General features: G+C 39.7%; 1 protein-coding gene across 1 annotated transcript in view; it reads left to right on the top strand.

Annotated features, from left to right (window-relative positions):
* The window catches only part of MORC2 (MORC family CW-type zinc finger 2), a 1,452,408-nt gene that overhangs the window by 118,315 nt on the left and 1,320,131 nt on the right, over window positions 1–13,962 (top strand). The window contains exon 7 of the mRNA XM_044068246.1: window positions 1,465–1,624. Coding sequence (XP_043924181.1) covers window positions 1,465–1,624 — 160 coding nt within the window. The remainder of the gene's footprint in view (window positions 1–1,464; window positions 1,625–13,962) is intronic.

Below are 13,962 nucleotides of genomic sequence, written 5' to 3'. Positions count from 1 at the left end.
ATTAGATCAATCTTATACAGCACTATTATTTTGAAAAAGGTAAGATTTTTTTATGTCATTGCATAGTAACAATCTACTTTAACAGGTTAAAGGGTAATTTATGCATTTACCAACATGGAGGGCTGTGTTTTGGACACTTGGGTTTTCTCTTGTGATCCCCTCCATGAGAAATTTTAAATGATCCAACCCCTTGACATGATGATTTGCCATTAAATTATAACACATCTTTTTTTGATGTTGTGGTTATGTTATCAGAAAGTCCATTTGTGCAGAAAATAGTGCTTCAGTACTTAAATCATTCTGCAGGTAACCTACAGCATTTAGCCATTTTCTTCAGGCACTTGTAAATTTTTAGTTCACTAATGATTTCTGTAGTACACTCCAGTTGAATTTCCTGCGTTAGATCATAGAAAATTATTTAATTTGTGTTTGAGTACTGTCCTATACATAACGTTCATGCTTGGTTTTACTGTTACAACAAATTCTGCCCTGCAGCCCCTCTTGTTAGGGTCATCACGGGGTGACAAACCTCATCAATGCATTAATCATCTCTGGAAAACCATTTCCCCCTTTATCTGTATGCCTTTCAGATGTGGTCTTGAATGGGCTTTCTTATCCTTGACCGTGTTGCAGCATTGCTGTCTAGGAATCTTTTGGAGGTGGCCTCTTGACCCCCCCCCCACACTGATACTCCTGTAAAGATATAAATATTCCAACTTGTATTTCCAAGTAACTCCAAGTAATGCATTTTTGCATGCAAATTGAAGCATGACATTGATAAGTCTTTCCTTTGGTAGGTGTTGCTGATAGTGAAGTCCCACTTCTTGTCTTACTGTGAGAAAACATTTGTAGCCAGTGGTTGCTTAGCTTTCCTTAGCAGTATGATGCTCGACAGCTCAGGCCTTTTTAAATATCACAAGCAGCATAAACTGTCCTTTCATTTGCATGAAGAGCTAATATTTAGAACAGCAGGTTGGGAGGTTGGCATAATGATTAAGGTGTTTACCATACAAGCACAAGGTGCAGGGTTTTATTCTCACGTGGGGTAATTGGCTAGGCTTAAAGTGGCCCACAATGGCAATTAGCCTAGTAGTAATCTATGAACCTAAAAATGTATGCAACTTGGTGGTGGAAAAATCAGCAAGATAACGTGGCATTTCTTTACTTGTACTTTATAGAAGCACTATAGTGAACTCGTTGTTGAAGTTATGCATTATTCTTTGAGTCTGACCTTGTGATAAGGGAACTGAAAATAGTACTGATGCACCTTTCACTTCTGTTGGTATATCACCAGCCAGCTTTTTGCAAATCCTGGACAGTGGGCTTTATTTCTATTAAGTTTGCAAGTGTCTTTGCTGCATTCAAATATAATTAAAGCAGTACTATAGAAAAGATATGTCATGTTCTTTGATATCCGAATTGAAAAAGAGCACACTATATTGTTTTTTTGTTTTTATTGTGCAGGTTATTGTTCCACTTCCAACCTGGAATTCTTATACCAAGGAACCTGATACTGACAACCCAGAGAAATTTGCCATTGAGACAGAACTGATTTATAAATATTCGCCATTTAAATCAGAAGCAGACATTATGGAACAGTTTGGTAGAATAACTGGAGATAGTGGTAAGTTGAAACTCTTGGGCTTTTTGTGTAAATGTGATTACTAGTGGAGGACATTGGTCACTTTTTTCCCATATTGTTCTCTGTGACATCTTTAAAATAATGTTAGCGCAGCTCTTCTGAGCCACTTCAGTTGTTAGCAGTCTTGCTGGGTGCCTTTTTATCATTAGCTTGAAGTTGTCCAATATGTAATGTCAGTAGGCTTCATAAATCCTTGCTTCATTACTGCTGTAGAACAGAGCTTCATTCTTACACCAAGTAAAATTTCCTAGAAAGTGTTTTACTTTTTTTTAATAGTTCATAGCAGTTTGAAGGTCTCTGACATTTGTTGTTTCTTCATCTTTACATGTGAACACATACAGAGTTTTGCAGGGATGAGATCTAGATGACATCTCTGGCATCCATGTCCAATTTTACCTTGTTCCATAGCACAACACTGAAATGTCATTTTTAATGTATAAAAGCAGGCATGCCTGCTTGAGTAAAATTTGATGCATAAGAAACTGCAGTGTATGCCTTTGTGTCTTTGTATTTTCCTTCAGTTTTATTTTTCTGAGTACTGCAGTTTCTTCATGTAGCTCAACACACTCCCTCCCTAAAGAAGTTGTTTAATGGCCTAGGCCTACACCAAGTTACTTGTACAGAATCCTGTGGATGCATCTCCCCAAAGTTGATTTTTTTTTTCTAGAAGTGTTTTTTCTCCCCTTTCCTCTAGATTATGCGACTTGGAGTTTGCTTGTACAGTATAAGTTAGGGTGTGGCAGGTGCCGGCCTCTACCATACCCATGGCAGCATTGTGTTTTTAAGGAGAAGACCTTTTGAAAATTCATTGCTTTGATGAGTTGTGACCTTGATAACTTTGGATGTGATAAGTCATTTGGGAAGCTGCCCTGTCCTTATTTGTATTTAGCCATGCCCTTGTGACCCAGGTCATAGTTGAAAAGATTTTACAATCCATTCCAGTTACCGACTGTGCCTGAAGTTGGTTTTCCTTGACTATCAGTACAGTACTCCAATAAACAAACTTAAAAACGTACATACAAAATTAAATTGAAAAAGCATTTGCAGTCTGTGTGTGTGTGAAATAGATTGCTCAGGTCTTGCCTTGTAAATTTGTCCAACAAAACATCTTTAGAAGTTTGTGCTCCCTGAGCAGTCCCTGGTTGCTGCCCTGTGTTAGACGTAAACTAACATGCATCTACTTCTGCCAGCTTAAGACAGCCAGCAAAGTTTAGATGACATCCAAAAGGTAATGGGCCATTTTGCTAAGAATTCACACATGAATAAGGCTCATCCTTGTAGGATCTCATCCTTCACCATGTCACTGTTTCTTAAAGGAGAACCGCACATCAAAACTGGGGGAAAAAACCCCAAGGTTTTCAGTATTTATTGAATTTACTGCATTGTCAAAGTAGTTATTTTCTGATCTGCTGTACCCCAAAATGGCCTGAAGAGGCTGCCATTCTGCTTGATTTTGTTTTTACAGTCTATGTTTTAGCCTCTCTAATGTCATTTTAGAGAGAGAGAGAAAACCCAATGGTATGAGAGTATCCTTTACTGCGGTTCTCTCTCTCATCGGCTTATAACAGTATTGTTACTACCTACATTTGATTGTCAGCATCTAGCCGTATTTTTCATTACTTTGCTCCCTTTGATTTTTGTTGGTGGTGACATAGCATTTTAAGTAATGTTTGACTTACTGGCTTGAAAATGTAACTGATTCAGTTGCTCCTTTTCAAAGTAATAACTTTAGTTCAATATTGAAGTACGAGAAATTTGACTCTTATGATTGTGTGTTACTTAGGCTGAGCTGGTTTGTACTGCTTTTGCAGTTTTTAACACTGTAGCTAGAGGTAAAGGGACAGTCTCAGAGATTTTTTGCTTTGATTCTGGTCTTTGCTTACATCTTCGTTCTGGTTTTCTGAGCATGTCCCAGCTTTGGCTGTATGAGTTGGGGGAGGAGTGCTTACAGGAAGTTTCAGTGGTCTTAGCCAAATTCTATTTCATATTGTAGTTGCACTCACAGCAGCTCCCACTGAGTCATTCATCAGTTTTACCTGTGCTTTTATCCCCAGAGAAAAATAGCCTTTCAGGAATTTTATGACCTCACTTGCTACTACTACGCAGGAAAGCATGCGAGCGTTGCAAAGCTAAAATGTTAGTAAACAAGAGTTTTCTGTTCACTTTTCATATTTTATTTTGTGAAGATTTCTGAATGCTAGCTAATTGCTATGATATGCATGACTGCCACTTGCTCTATAGAAAGCTTCAGAATAATGCAAGTTTTGATCAGTAGTAGAAGCAGTCTTTTTTTTTTTTTTTTTTCATGCTTTATTTTTTTGTTCCTTGAGTACTAGCTAAGTGTAATGGTTTTTTAACTTGCTGTAAAAAAATATGTAGGATGCCAGCTAGGTTCATTTTAAACAATGGAGTTGAAAACTTGCTGCTGTCCATTGGGGGCTGTACAGTACAGCAACCTGTGATAGTAAAGCAGTTTCAGAATTAGTATGTATAACAATGCAATAAGGGAAATACATCAGGCGACTGCTTAGATTTAGTATGTATTTACAAAATTGTACTCCCTTGACTATACTGCTTGCAGTTATGCTGTACAGAATCATCTTCTTTTGGCTGTTCCCGTTGGGGGTCTCCACAGCGCATTATCTGTTTCCATTTCTTCCTGTCCTCTGCATCTTGCTCTGTCACACCAACCACCTGCATGTCCTCTCTCACCACATCCATAAACCTTATCTTAGGCTTTCCTGTTACCTGGTAACTTCATCCTTAGCAACTTTTTCCCAATATACTCAGCATTCCTCCTCAGCACATGTCCAAAGCAATGTAATCTTGCCTCTCTGGCTTTGTCTCCAAACCTTCCAACCTGGGCTGACCTTCTAATATACTTATTCCTGATCCTGTCCACCCTCGTCACACCCAGTGCAAATCTTAACATCTTTAACTCTGCCACATCCGGCTCCAACTCCTGCCTTTTTGTCAATGCCACTGTCTCCAACCCATATAACATAGCTGGTCTCACTACTCTCTTGTAGACCTTCCCTGTCACTGTTACTGGTACTAGTCTGTCACAAATCACTCCTGACACATTTCTCCACCCACTCCATCCTGCCTGTGCTCTCTTCTTCACCGTTCTTCCACACTCACCATTACTCTGAACAATTGATCACAAGTATTTAAACTCCTCCACCTTCACCACCTCTACTCCTTGCATCCTTTATCCTCCCTCTCATTCACACATATATATTCTGTCTTAGTCCTTCTGACCTTCATTCCTCTTCTCTCTAGAACATATCTCCATCTCTCCAGGGTCTCCTTCACCTGTTCCCTACTCCCACTACAGATCACAATGTCATCTGCAAACATCATAGTCCACAGGGACTCCTGTCTGATCTCGTCTGTCAACCTGTCTAGCACCATTGCAAATAAGAAAGGGCTCAGAGCTGATCCTTGATGTAATCCCACCTCCACCTTAAACGCATCCGTCACTCCCACCGCAGACCTTACTGCTGTCACATTACCCTCGTACATATCCTGTACCACTCTTGCATACTTCTGTGGCACTCCTGACTTCCTCATACAATACCACAACTCTCCTCTAGGCACCCTGTCATATGCTTTTTCTAAGTCTACAAAAACACAGTGCAACTCCTTCTGACCTTCTCTATACTTTTCCATCAACACTCAGAGCAAATATCGCATCTGTAGTGCTCTTTCCCGGCATGAAACCATACTGCTGATCACTAATCATCACGTCCCTTCTTAACCTAGCTTCCACTACTCTTTCCCATAACTTCATGCTGTGACTGATCAATTTAATCCCTCTGTAGTTACTACAGCTCTGCACATCACCCTTATTCTTAAAAATCGGTACCAAAACACTTTCTCCAGTCCTCTGGCATCGTCTCACTTTCCAAGATTTCGTCAAACAATCTGGTTAAAAACTCCACTGCCATTTCACCTAAACACCTCCATGCTTCCACAGGTATGTCATCTGGACCAACAGCCTTTCCGTTCTTCTTCCTCTTCATAGCTATTCTCACTTCCTCCATGCTAATCCATAGCACTTCATGATTCACTATCCCCACATCATCCAACCTTCTCTCCCCCTCATTCTCTTCATTCATCAACCCCTCAAAGTACTCTTTCCATCTGCTCAACACACTCTCCTCGCTTGTGAGTATGTTTCCCTCATTATCCTTTATCACCTTTACCTGCTGCACGTCTTTCCTAGCTCGGTCCCTCTGTGTAGCTAATCGGTACAGGTCCTTTTCTCCCTCAGTGTCCAACCTTTCATACAATTCTTCATATGCCTTATCCTTAGCCTTCGCCACCTCTCTCTTTGCCATGCACCTCATCGCCTTATACTCCTGTCTACTTTCTTCATCTCTCTGACAATCCCACTTCTTCTTTGCCAACCTCTTTCTCTGTATACTCCCCTGTACTTCCTCATTCCACCACCATGTCTCCTTGTCGTCCTTCCTCTGTCCAGATGTCATATCAAGCACCTTTCTAGCAGTCTCCCTTAATAGCTCTGCTGTAGTTACACAGATATTTGGTAACTCTTCACTGCCACCCAGTGCCTGTCTTAACTCATCCCTGAACCCCACCTTACAATACAGATTAAACAAAGGAAATAGAGCTGCACAATTAAGATAAGCTTTTTGAAGTGTTCATAAAAAGTACGCACTGAGAGTTTTGCCTAACCACCCCCACCAGAAATATGTAATAACATGGTTTCCTAGTGATTGAGGACTGAAAGTTTGACAGTAACTGAATATTGCTAAGTGTGTTCACTAGAGGGAATGAAAACAAGGCTGCATAAAGTGTGATGATTGTCAGTCGTCCGGTCAGGATAAAACAGACCAACACTTGTGGGTTCGGTTCAGACAGCTTTATTATATACAAACACATCAGGATTGAGGCTTCGTAACAAACTTAAACTTATAAACAGACTGACTACTGCACTCATACATGTTAAAGGGACACTATCTCATTTCTAAACAGAGTTCCATGCCTCTGACCGAAACACAAACATTGCCACCCCCTTTAGTTAACTACCTCCCACTTTGTGACATCACTGGCTATTCCTACCCACATATCAGTTGACTTTGCTTATTCGGTCCCAGTCAGGTTTTGGTTCCCTTCTGCAAACTGAAGCAATGTATATCTAGTTCCCACAGATTGTTAAAGCAGCATCTTGCTTTTACATCTCATGCATTTTTTTTATAATAGTAATAATTGGCTGTAGTAGGTACTTGCATTAGTATGTCAAGTTACCTAGTCTAGACCATGCAAGCATGATGCAAAACCCGTTGTTCTATTAACTTTTAAAGTGAATTAGAATTGTACACAAATACGTGCAGAATACCAGTTCAGTGTGTTTTTTGCTGATTTGTGGAGAAAAGGTGTGTGTGTGAGTTCATAACGTACAGCAGCTGATCCCAAGAGAAGCACTGACAGATGAAATTGAAAGCAGGAAGCATTGCTAGATTCCTGCTTCCCTGTTTAAAAAGAATGAAAACAATCTCAATGTATAGGACAAAGTAGGTAATAAATGTAAGGTGGGATAGGTATAATAAAACATTACATTTCTAAGATTCAACAGTCTCCTGCCGTTTGAAATAATGCCGCAGTTGTGGTTCTGTTTTTAGAGCCGTAATTGCGGTAAATGTATTTTAGTTTGTTTCATGTTTCCATCTGCTTTTTAACTGTAGCACAGCTGCAATTCAAATGACTTGTATAGCAGTTTTAAAAAAAAAGTGTTACAAGGTGATTTTCCACATTGTTTTCAACTACAAAAGTGAGAAACCTGGACAATGGGAGATGAATAGTGAGTGCTTTTATCTTGATTGAAGAATCTCAAAGTGATGAACCAGTGAGCAAGTTATCTATCAATATGTAAAGCTACATAATTTTTTTTTTATTACCGTGGTGATACCATCAACTGTAATAAACACTAACATTTTTTACTGCTTTCCTCAATCTGTTTAGCATATCTGAACACAGTCTCTGTGAAGAATCTGTATTTCCTAAAGTGTTCAGCTAAGTTGAGGTTCTGCTTCGCTTACATAAATTTTATTTTTTCATTTGTTAACCAGATGAATTGCTTTCATTCACAACTGACTTTATAGGGTGAGGGTAAAAGCAAGGTATGTGTATGCTTTACAGTCTGCGTACTTTGGGGTAGTGAGAGGAAAATAGAGTAACCAGAGGAAAACTCAAACACTGAACATGGAAAGTACACACAAAGTGACCACAGTTAAAGGTTGAACAACAGACCCTGGAGTTGTGAGCTATGCAACTTAACTAATAAGCCAAAGTGCTGTCTGTGGCTAGCTAAATGTTTAATTTCTTCCCAGCTAAGACATTATTTAATATTTGGTACTTTTCTTTAAACTCAAAGTTCTTTGCCGTTTTTTTTTTTTCATATTTGCTATACTGAGGAAACATTCAGGGAGACTGAGTGGTGCTCGAAACCATCATGCGCATGAACTGTCTCCTTTTATAGTCTTGTACTTTTACAGAGCTCCACGCTTAGGTACACCATACCACAGTATATCATCTTTTTCATAACCCCACATATGCACACTATAGTGGGCTTTCACACAGATAAACTAGGTGGCCACTTAGGGTGCTATTCTGCTACAGACGGATTTCTATTGTTTTTTGTTTATTTACTTATTTTATGTAAAGAAATATGACATTTCATTATTTAAAATAAATAAGTAATTTGGCTCATGGCTCCTTGTTTCAAAGACATGTAAACTATGGTGCCCTAGTTGGCAACTGTTGTACACCTGACTACTGAATTTTTGAGCATTCTTCTCTGTCCCTTCCACAATCTATATGATTTGCTGCCTAGGTTGTGGCTAAAATGGTGCAGAAAGTCCATAAATTTGAAAGTGTACAATGGATGGAAGCTTGAGTTTCTATCACTGACTGCTTTTTTTTTTTTTTTTTTTAATAAATAAGATGATGACAGTTAACCATATATGGGCAGTAGACTGCTTTACATCCCTGTAGTCTTCCCTTATAAGACTGATTATAGCTGCATGGAATCAAGAATACTAGACGGGATGAAATCCTCCTCCTCAAGGAAGAGTAAACCTGTCTGATGGAAAGCTACAATAAATAAACTCTATAATAAAAGGAAATGATTGCTGTCCAGGACCAAGAAGGAGTTAGACTTATGGATATGGAGCATCTCTAGTAGGGCAGGGTCTGAGATGGCCTTGTAGGCGAGACACAGATCACCCCTGAGCAATCTGTATGATACCGAGTAGAGTGATAGTGATTTGAGCCTGTCTGCATAGGACAGGTGTTGGAGGCCATGGATTCTCTTTGTGAGGTATTTCAGTGGCCTTTCCAGTTGGTGCAGATGTTTGGAGAGGTACATCCCGAACGGGGTGTTATATTCAATTATTGGTCTAATGAGGGAGGAGTATATATATCCTTTTTTTCTGGATGCAATCCCTTTACTTATGAGATGAACCAAGTAGAAGGCTTTTATGACCATTGCCACTACATGATGGTTGAATGTGAGGTGAATCAACCCAAGTGTCCAGGTCTTTCACCACAGGTTGTGTGCTTAGGGGGTTGCCGTTGATGTGGTAATCAGTAGGGGTCATGTTTTTGCCAGATGGTATGATGATACATTCTTTTGCATTTAGCTTGAAGCCATGATATTGGCACCAGTCATTAGTTGCTGAGATACCCTCTTGTAGTATGTTAACATTGTTTGGGGAGTCAGTGACCGCACCCAACTTACAGTTGTCGCACCCAACTTACAGTTGTCGCCAAACGTGATCAGCCACAAGCCTTTTGCCTTTGCCTGTACCTCTGAGAAATAGATGCCAAACAGTAGGGGTCCCAGGACAGATCTCTGGGGAGCTCCACTAGTGACATGTCTGCTATCGGAGGTGGAGATGCCTATTTTGACTTTGAGGGTCCTGTCAGTGAGCCAGTTGCCCACCCACCTGGTGAGATAGGGGTTTACGCCAAGTTGTATTAGCTTTTTTGGTGATTCCAATGTGGGTGATTGTGTCAAAGGCCTTGGTAAAGTCAAGGTAAGCTGTATGTACTGACTTTCCCTCATCCAGGCCTTGGTGACAGTCTCAAAGAAGTCAACCAGGTTCAGCAGGCAAGATCTGCCCTTGACGATTCCGAACTGGGGTCATGTGCTTGGAGATTGCTTATGTCCTTGTTTGAGATCCATAATAATATACTCCATGGATTTACAGATCAGACTTGTTAAGCTAACGGGGCGATAGTTTCTAGGGTCAGTAGTGGCACCACCTTTGTGCAAGGGGATGACAATGGTGGTAATCACTCTGCTGGAATGAAGCCACTGCTTAAGCTGTGGTTGAAAAGGGTGCTCCGTGGTGCTTAAAATAACTGGTTGGGTATTCATAAATTCATCTCTGGTATGAATGGCCTAGCCCTTCTTGAAAAGGGAGTCGAGGCTTAAGGCTGGGTACTGGCAAAGCTGAAATGCCCTTGCAAATGCAACTCCTATGAGCCTATGGCATATGACTAAGTCACATCCGTGTATGGAAGCAGAGTTAGTGGACACAACATGCTTAGGCCTGCTTTCCTGGTAACTCTTGGGTGACGTGCATGGACATGCTTGCCATATGTGGGAGTGGAGGAGTTATGTGCTGTCTTGTCTGCACTGAAAGCCAAGATCTTTTGCAGTGTGTCAAGAAAGGCTTGGACAAAAAGGTATATGCATGGTGTTTTTACAGACAGTATGTGCACTGGTGAGTGCATTTCAAGACCACAACATGTTTACCTGACTACAAAAAAGTATGTCATTCAAAATACCTTAATGTAAATTTTGCTTGTGTTTCAGGTTATCTTAAAGGGACACTATCTCCTTTGTAAAATCATACTTCTGCCTTGGACCGAAGCTGAAAACACTGCCACCCACTTAGCTAATCACCTCCCTGTTTGTGACATCACTAATGACGTTGACTATCCCACCCACAGCGGTAAAATTTCTTTAAAAAGGTGCACAAACCTGTATTCCAGTCTTGTTTTACTTCCCTCTGGATTAAGACACTCAGGGCTTGAGTTCCCTGCTTTGCTGTTTTGGAGTTATGTTGTATAGTGTACCGTAATAAAATTAATACAATGATAGAGTAAAAAAATAGGTAACAAAATCAAAGTAAATCCGGCAATAAGCAAAGGCACTGGTTGCCGCTGTCCAGCTATTCGTCGTTAAGGGGAGCAAATGAACCATAGTAAATTAAGGGTAGTGTGGACCTGATGTCTGTGGGAGGGAGAAGAACAAAATGAGATAATAATTTTGGTTCGTTATGTTTTATAAGCACCAGTCACTCATGCCACTACCTATTTTGCAAAGCTTGCACTTAGAACTGTCGTCTTGATTTCCGCTATGCGGCCTGCCCCTTAAAAGACAGGAAAATGTTGTAATCTGTAATGTTTTGTGTGGCTCTTCTGTTTGACTCTTGTTCATGGACTTCCACTTTTTTAAAATATTTCTTAATGGTGTTTCACGTACCTATTGCATTGTAGCATTTGTTGCATATTCTACCATGATTTTTTTCCCCTGTAAAACTATGCGTTTGAACCTAAAAAAGTCAGAAAATGATAGACATTTTGAGTTTTTTACTTCGTCCTTTCAGAAAATCCGTGCTAATGCAAAACCTTATTCTATCAATTTCACTGTTTTAAGAGTAATATTTAAAAATTCCCATATTTTTGGTCATTTCTGCCCCCATTGTTGATGGCTTTGTCCAGAGTTCTTGCTCAAAGAGGATGAGATAAATGGTGTTTAGACCGAACGCTGTAGCACTCTGTGTGTAGTCTAAACAGCAGCAACTGCTTACTATATCGTAGCAAGCATCTTGTTACAGTTAAAAAAAAAAAAAAAAAAAAAGAAATTGAAAGCACTTTGGAACTGTAACAAAATGCTTGCTACAATGTAGCAAGCAGCAGTTACAGTTTAGACCAAACACCAAGCTCTACAGCTCTGACTGCGAATGCGATACCGGATTTTAAAATCCGGTATCTGATTAATCAAAGATCAGGATCAGCTGATCTCTGTGTTATTTAAACTGTAGCAAGTATGTTGTTACAGTTTAAAACCATTTATTTTACTTTCTTGTTTTGTTTGCCAGTTAGACAACAAGGCGATACTGAAGGAGTTGCTTCCTGCTTGAAGAACTTAAATTTTATGCAAGTCATTGGACCTACGTTTATCAGCAGATATTCTAAATTTAAATCTTGTTAAAGCCTTTGATATGTGCCACATATAGAACTTTTGTTAATGGTAAACATCTGTATTCCTTTTTAGTATTACAGCATGTGTGAAGAACAAGCTGCATAACAGGGAATGTAAATCTAGAATTAAGAACACCTTCTCTGATGCTAAGTTTATAAACATAGGAGGCTGGGGTTTGCAAAGGTCTGTCTTGGGGGCTTTCCTTTTTAATATATTTATGTCTATACGCCAAGGTGGTGAGGGAATATGTATATATTTTTTTAATCTGGTTGTGATGCAAAGATAGGCAGTATTATAATAGACACTGTAGTGCAGAAAAAGCTGCAATTTTTAGACACTTTGATAGAATAGCCAGACTTTAACAAGGATTATTGCAATAGAAGTAAATAGAGTTCTGCATTTTAGAAAGGAAAACAATACGAACTCGTAATGCTGTTATTACCACACCGTGACTCTGGCAGGTGGTGTCAAAGATGTAGAAGTAACTGGTGTGCTAACTTCAATTTGAAGCCAGTAGTATTACCTTTATCAGAAAATAATACACAATTTTAAGGGGTGCATTGCATGTGATAATGTGCAGCTGTCAGTACGTATTGGTGCCACTGTTTAAGACTCTGTTAAGACCCTTAATTGAATATTGTAGAGACTTGTGCAATCACAATCAGTCCCGACTAAAACTTTGGAAAGAATATAAAAAAATCAAACAAGTTATGGCTGTGAATATATACGAGATATAATGAATGAATGACTGAGGGTGATTAAAGCTATATTCCGTAGCTTTAGTTTGTGAAGGATGGTTTGATCTTGATATAAAAGTCTTAAATGAGATGCTTGCCTACTGATGGATGTAATTCTGTCTCCGTATCATGGTACCAAAACTAACTGCTGCTTTGCCGAAGTGTCCAGTTTCCACACAAATGTGAAGAAAGATATATTTTTAACTGAAGCAAGAAGCCTACAGAATTTACTACCAACATCATTTAGGATGTCAGTTAACTTGTATTGTTTTGAATTTCAGTAGATTTTTTGTTTGGTTATAGGGTGTATTACTCTGGTGCCAATGAATGTAGACTCCTAGGTAATCGCAGTTGAGTTGCAAAGAATAGTAAAGACAACTATCTGTTCAATAGACTGACTTCCATGCTATACTGAAACTATTGTATTCAGATTTTAAAATGTTTGCAAAGTTAATATAGAAAACTGTGAAAATACTGTGCACACTGTGTGAATCAGAAGTCTAAAACACTAACATTTGCCACAGGCAAACTGGTTTCAACTAGTTGTCCAGATGTTTGAACAACTAGCAGAGGGGGAGCTAGATGATGAGTTTTAGGAATCAGTTTGCTCACCTTAAGAGGACAGGATATGAATGACAAGGTGGATGATGAGTGTTAGGGATGGTCTTGTATACCTTAGGGGGAGAGGATATGATTGGTGAGGTGATTTGATGAGTGTTAAGGATCAGTTCTTTCACCTTCGTGTGACAGGATTTGAATGGCCAAGTAGATGAGTGTTATGGATCAGCTCATTCACCTTAATGGGACAAGATATGAATGGCACAGTGGATGATGCATGGTAGGGATTGGCTTTTTCATATCTGAGGGGACAGGATATAGGTTCATAGGTGTTTACTAGGCTAATGGTCACAAGGGGCTTATTAAGCCTAGTCATGCAGCCCAAATCTCTGAGAAGTTCTGGTATCCTTTGATAAGTGTAACCAGGGTTCTGGGAGATGGACTTGCATTTTACCTGTTTGCATCAGAGACATAGGTGCCAAACCAGGGATGAATTTCCAGTTTTCAATCCAAATGTCCAAGTTGCCTTTTAATTGGGATTAGGGAGGAATTCTGCTTCACATGGATGGGGAGTCTGTTCCATAGACAGGGTAATCTCTGGGATGCATACCCATCTCTCCAGCAGGTCCTATTTATATCACAGGCAAGGTTTAAGTCTTTAGAACTGGTAATTCAGGTGCTGTTTGTTACGCGGATATGCAAGGGGTCCATCAGATTGGGGTCTGACAATGCCCTGTATGCCAGGCATAGATCTCCCTCAAAAGCCTGGAGGAGACAGAATA

The sequence above is a fragment of the Protopterus annectens genome, chromosome 4.part0 (genome assembly GCF_019279795.1).
Source record: "Protopterus annectens isolate FY-2018-M chromosome 4.part0, PAN1.0, whole genome shotgun sequence".
Taxonomy (NCBI): domain Eukaryota; kingdom Metazoa; phylum Chordata; order Ceratodontiformes; family Protopteridae; genus Protopterus; species Protopterus annectens.
The sequence above is the reverse complement of the archived record's forward strand: the minus strand, read 5'-3'. Positions and strand labels throughout refer to the sequence as shown.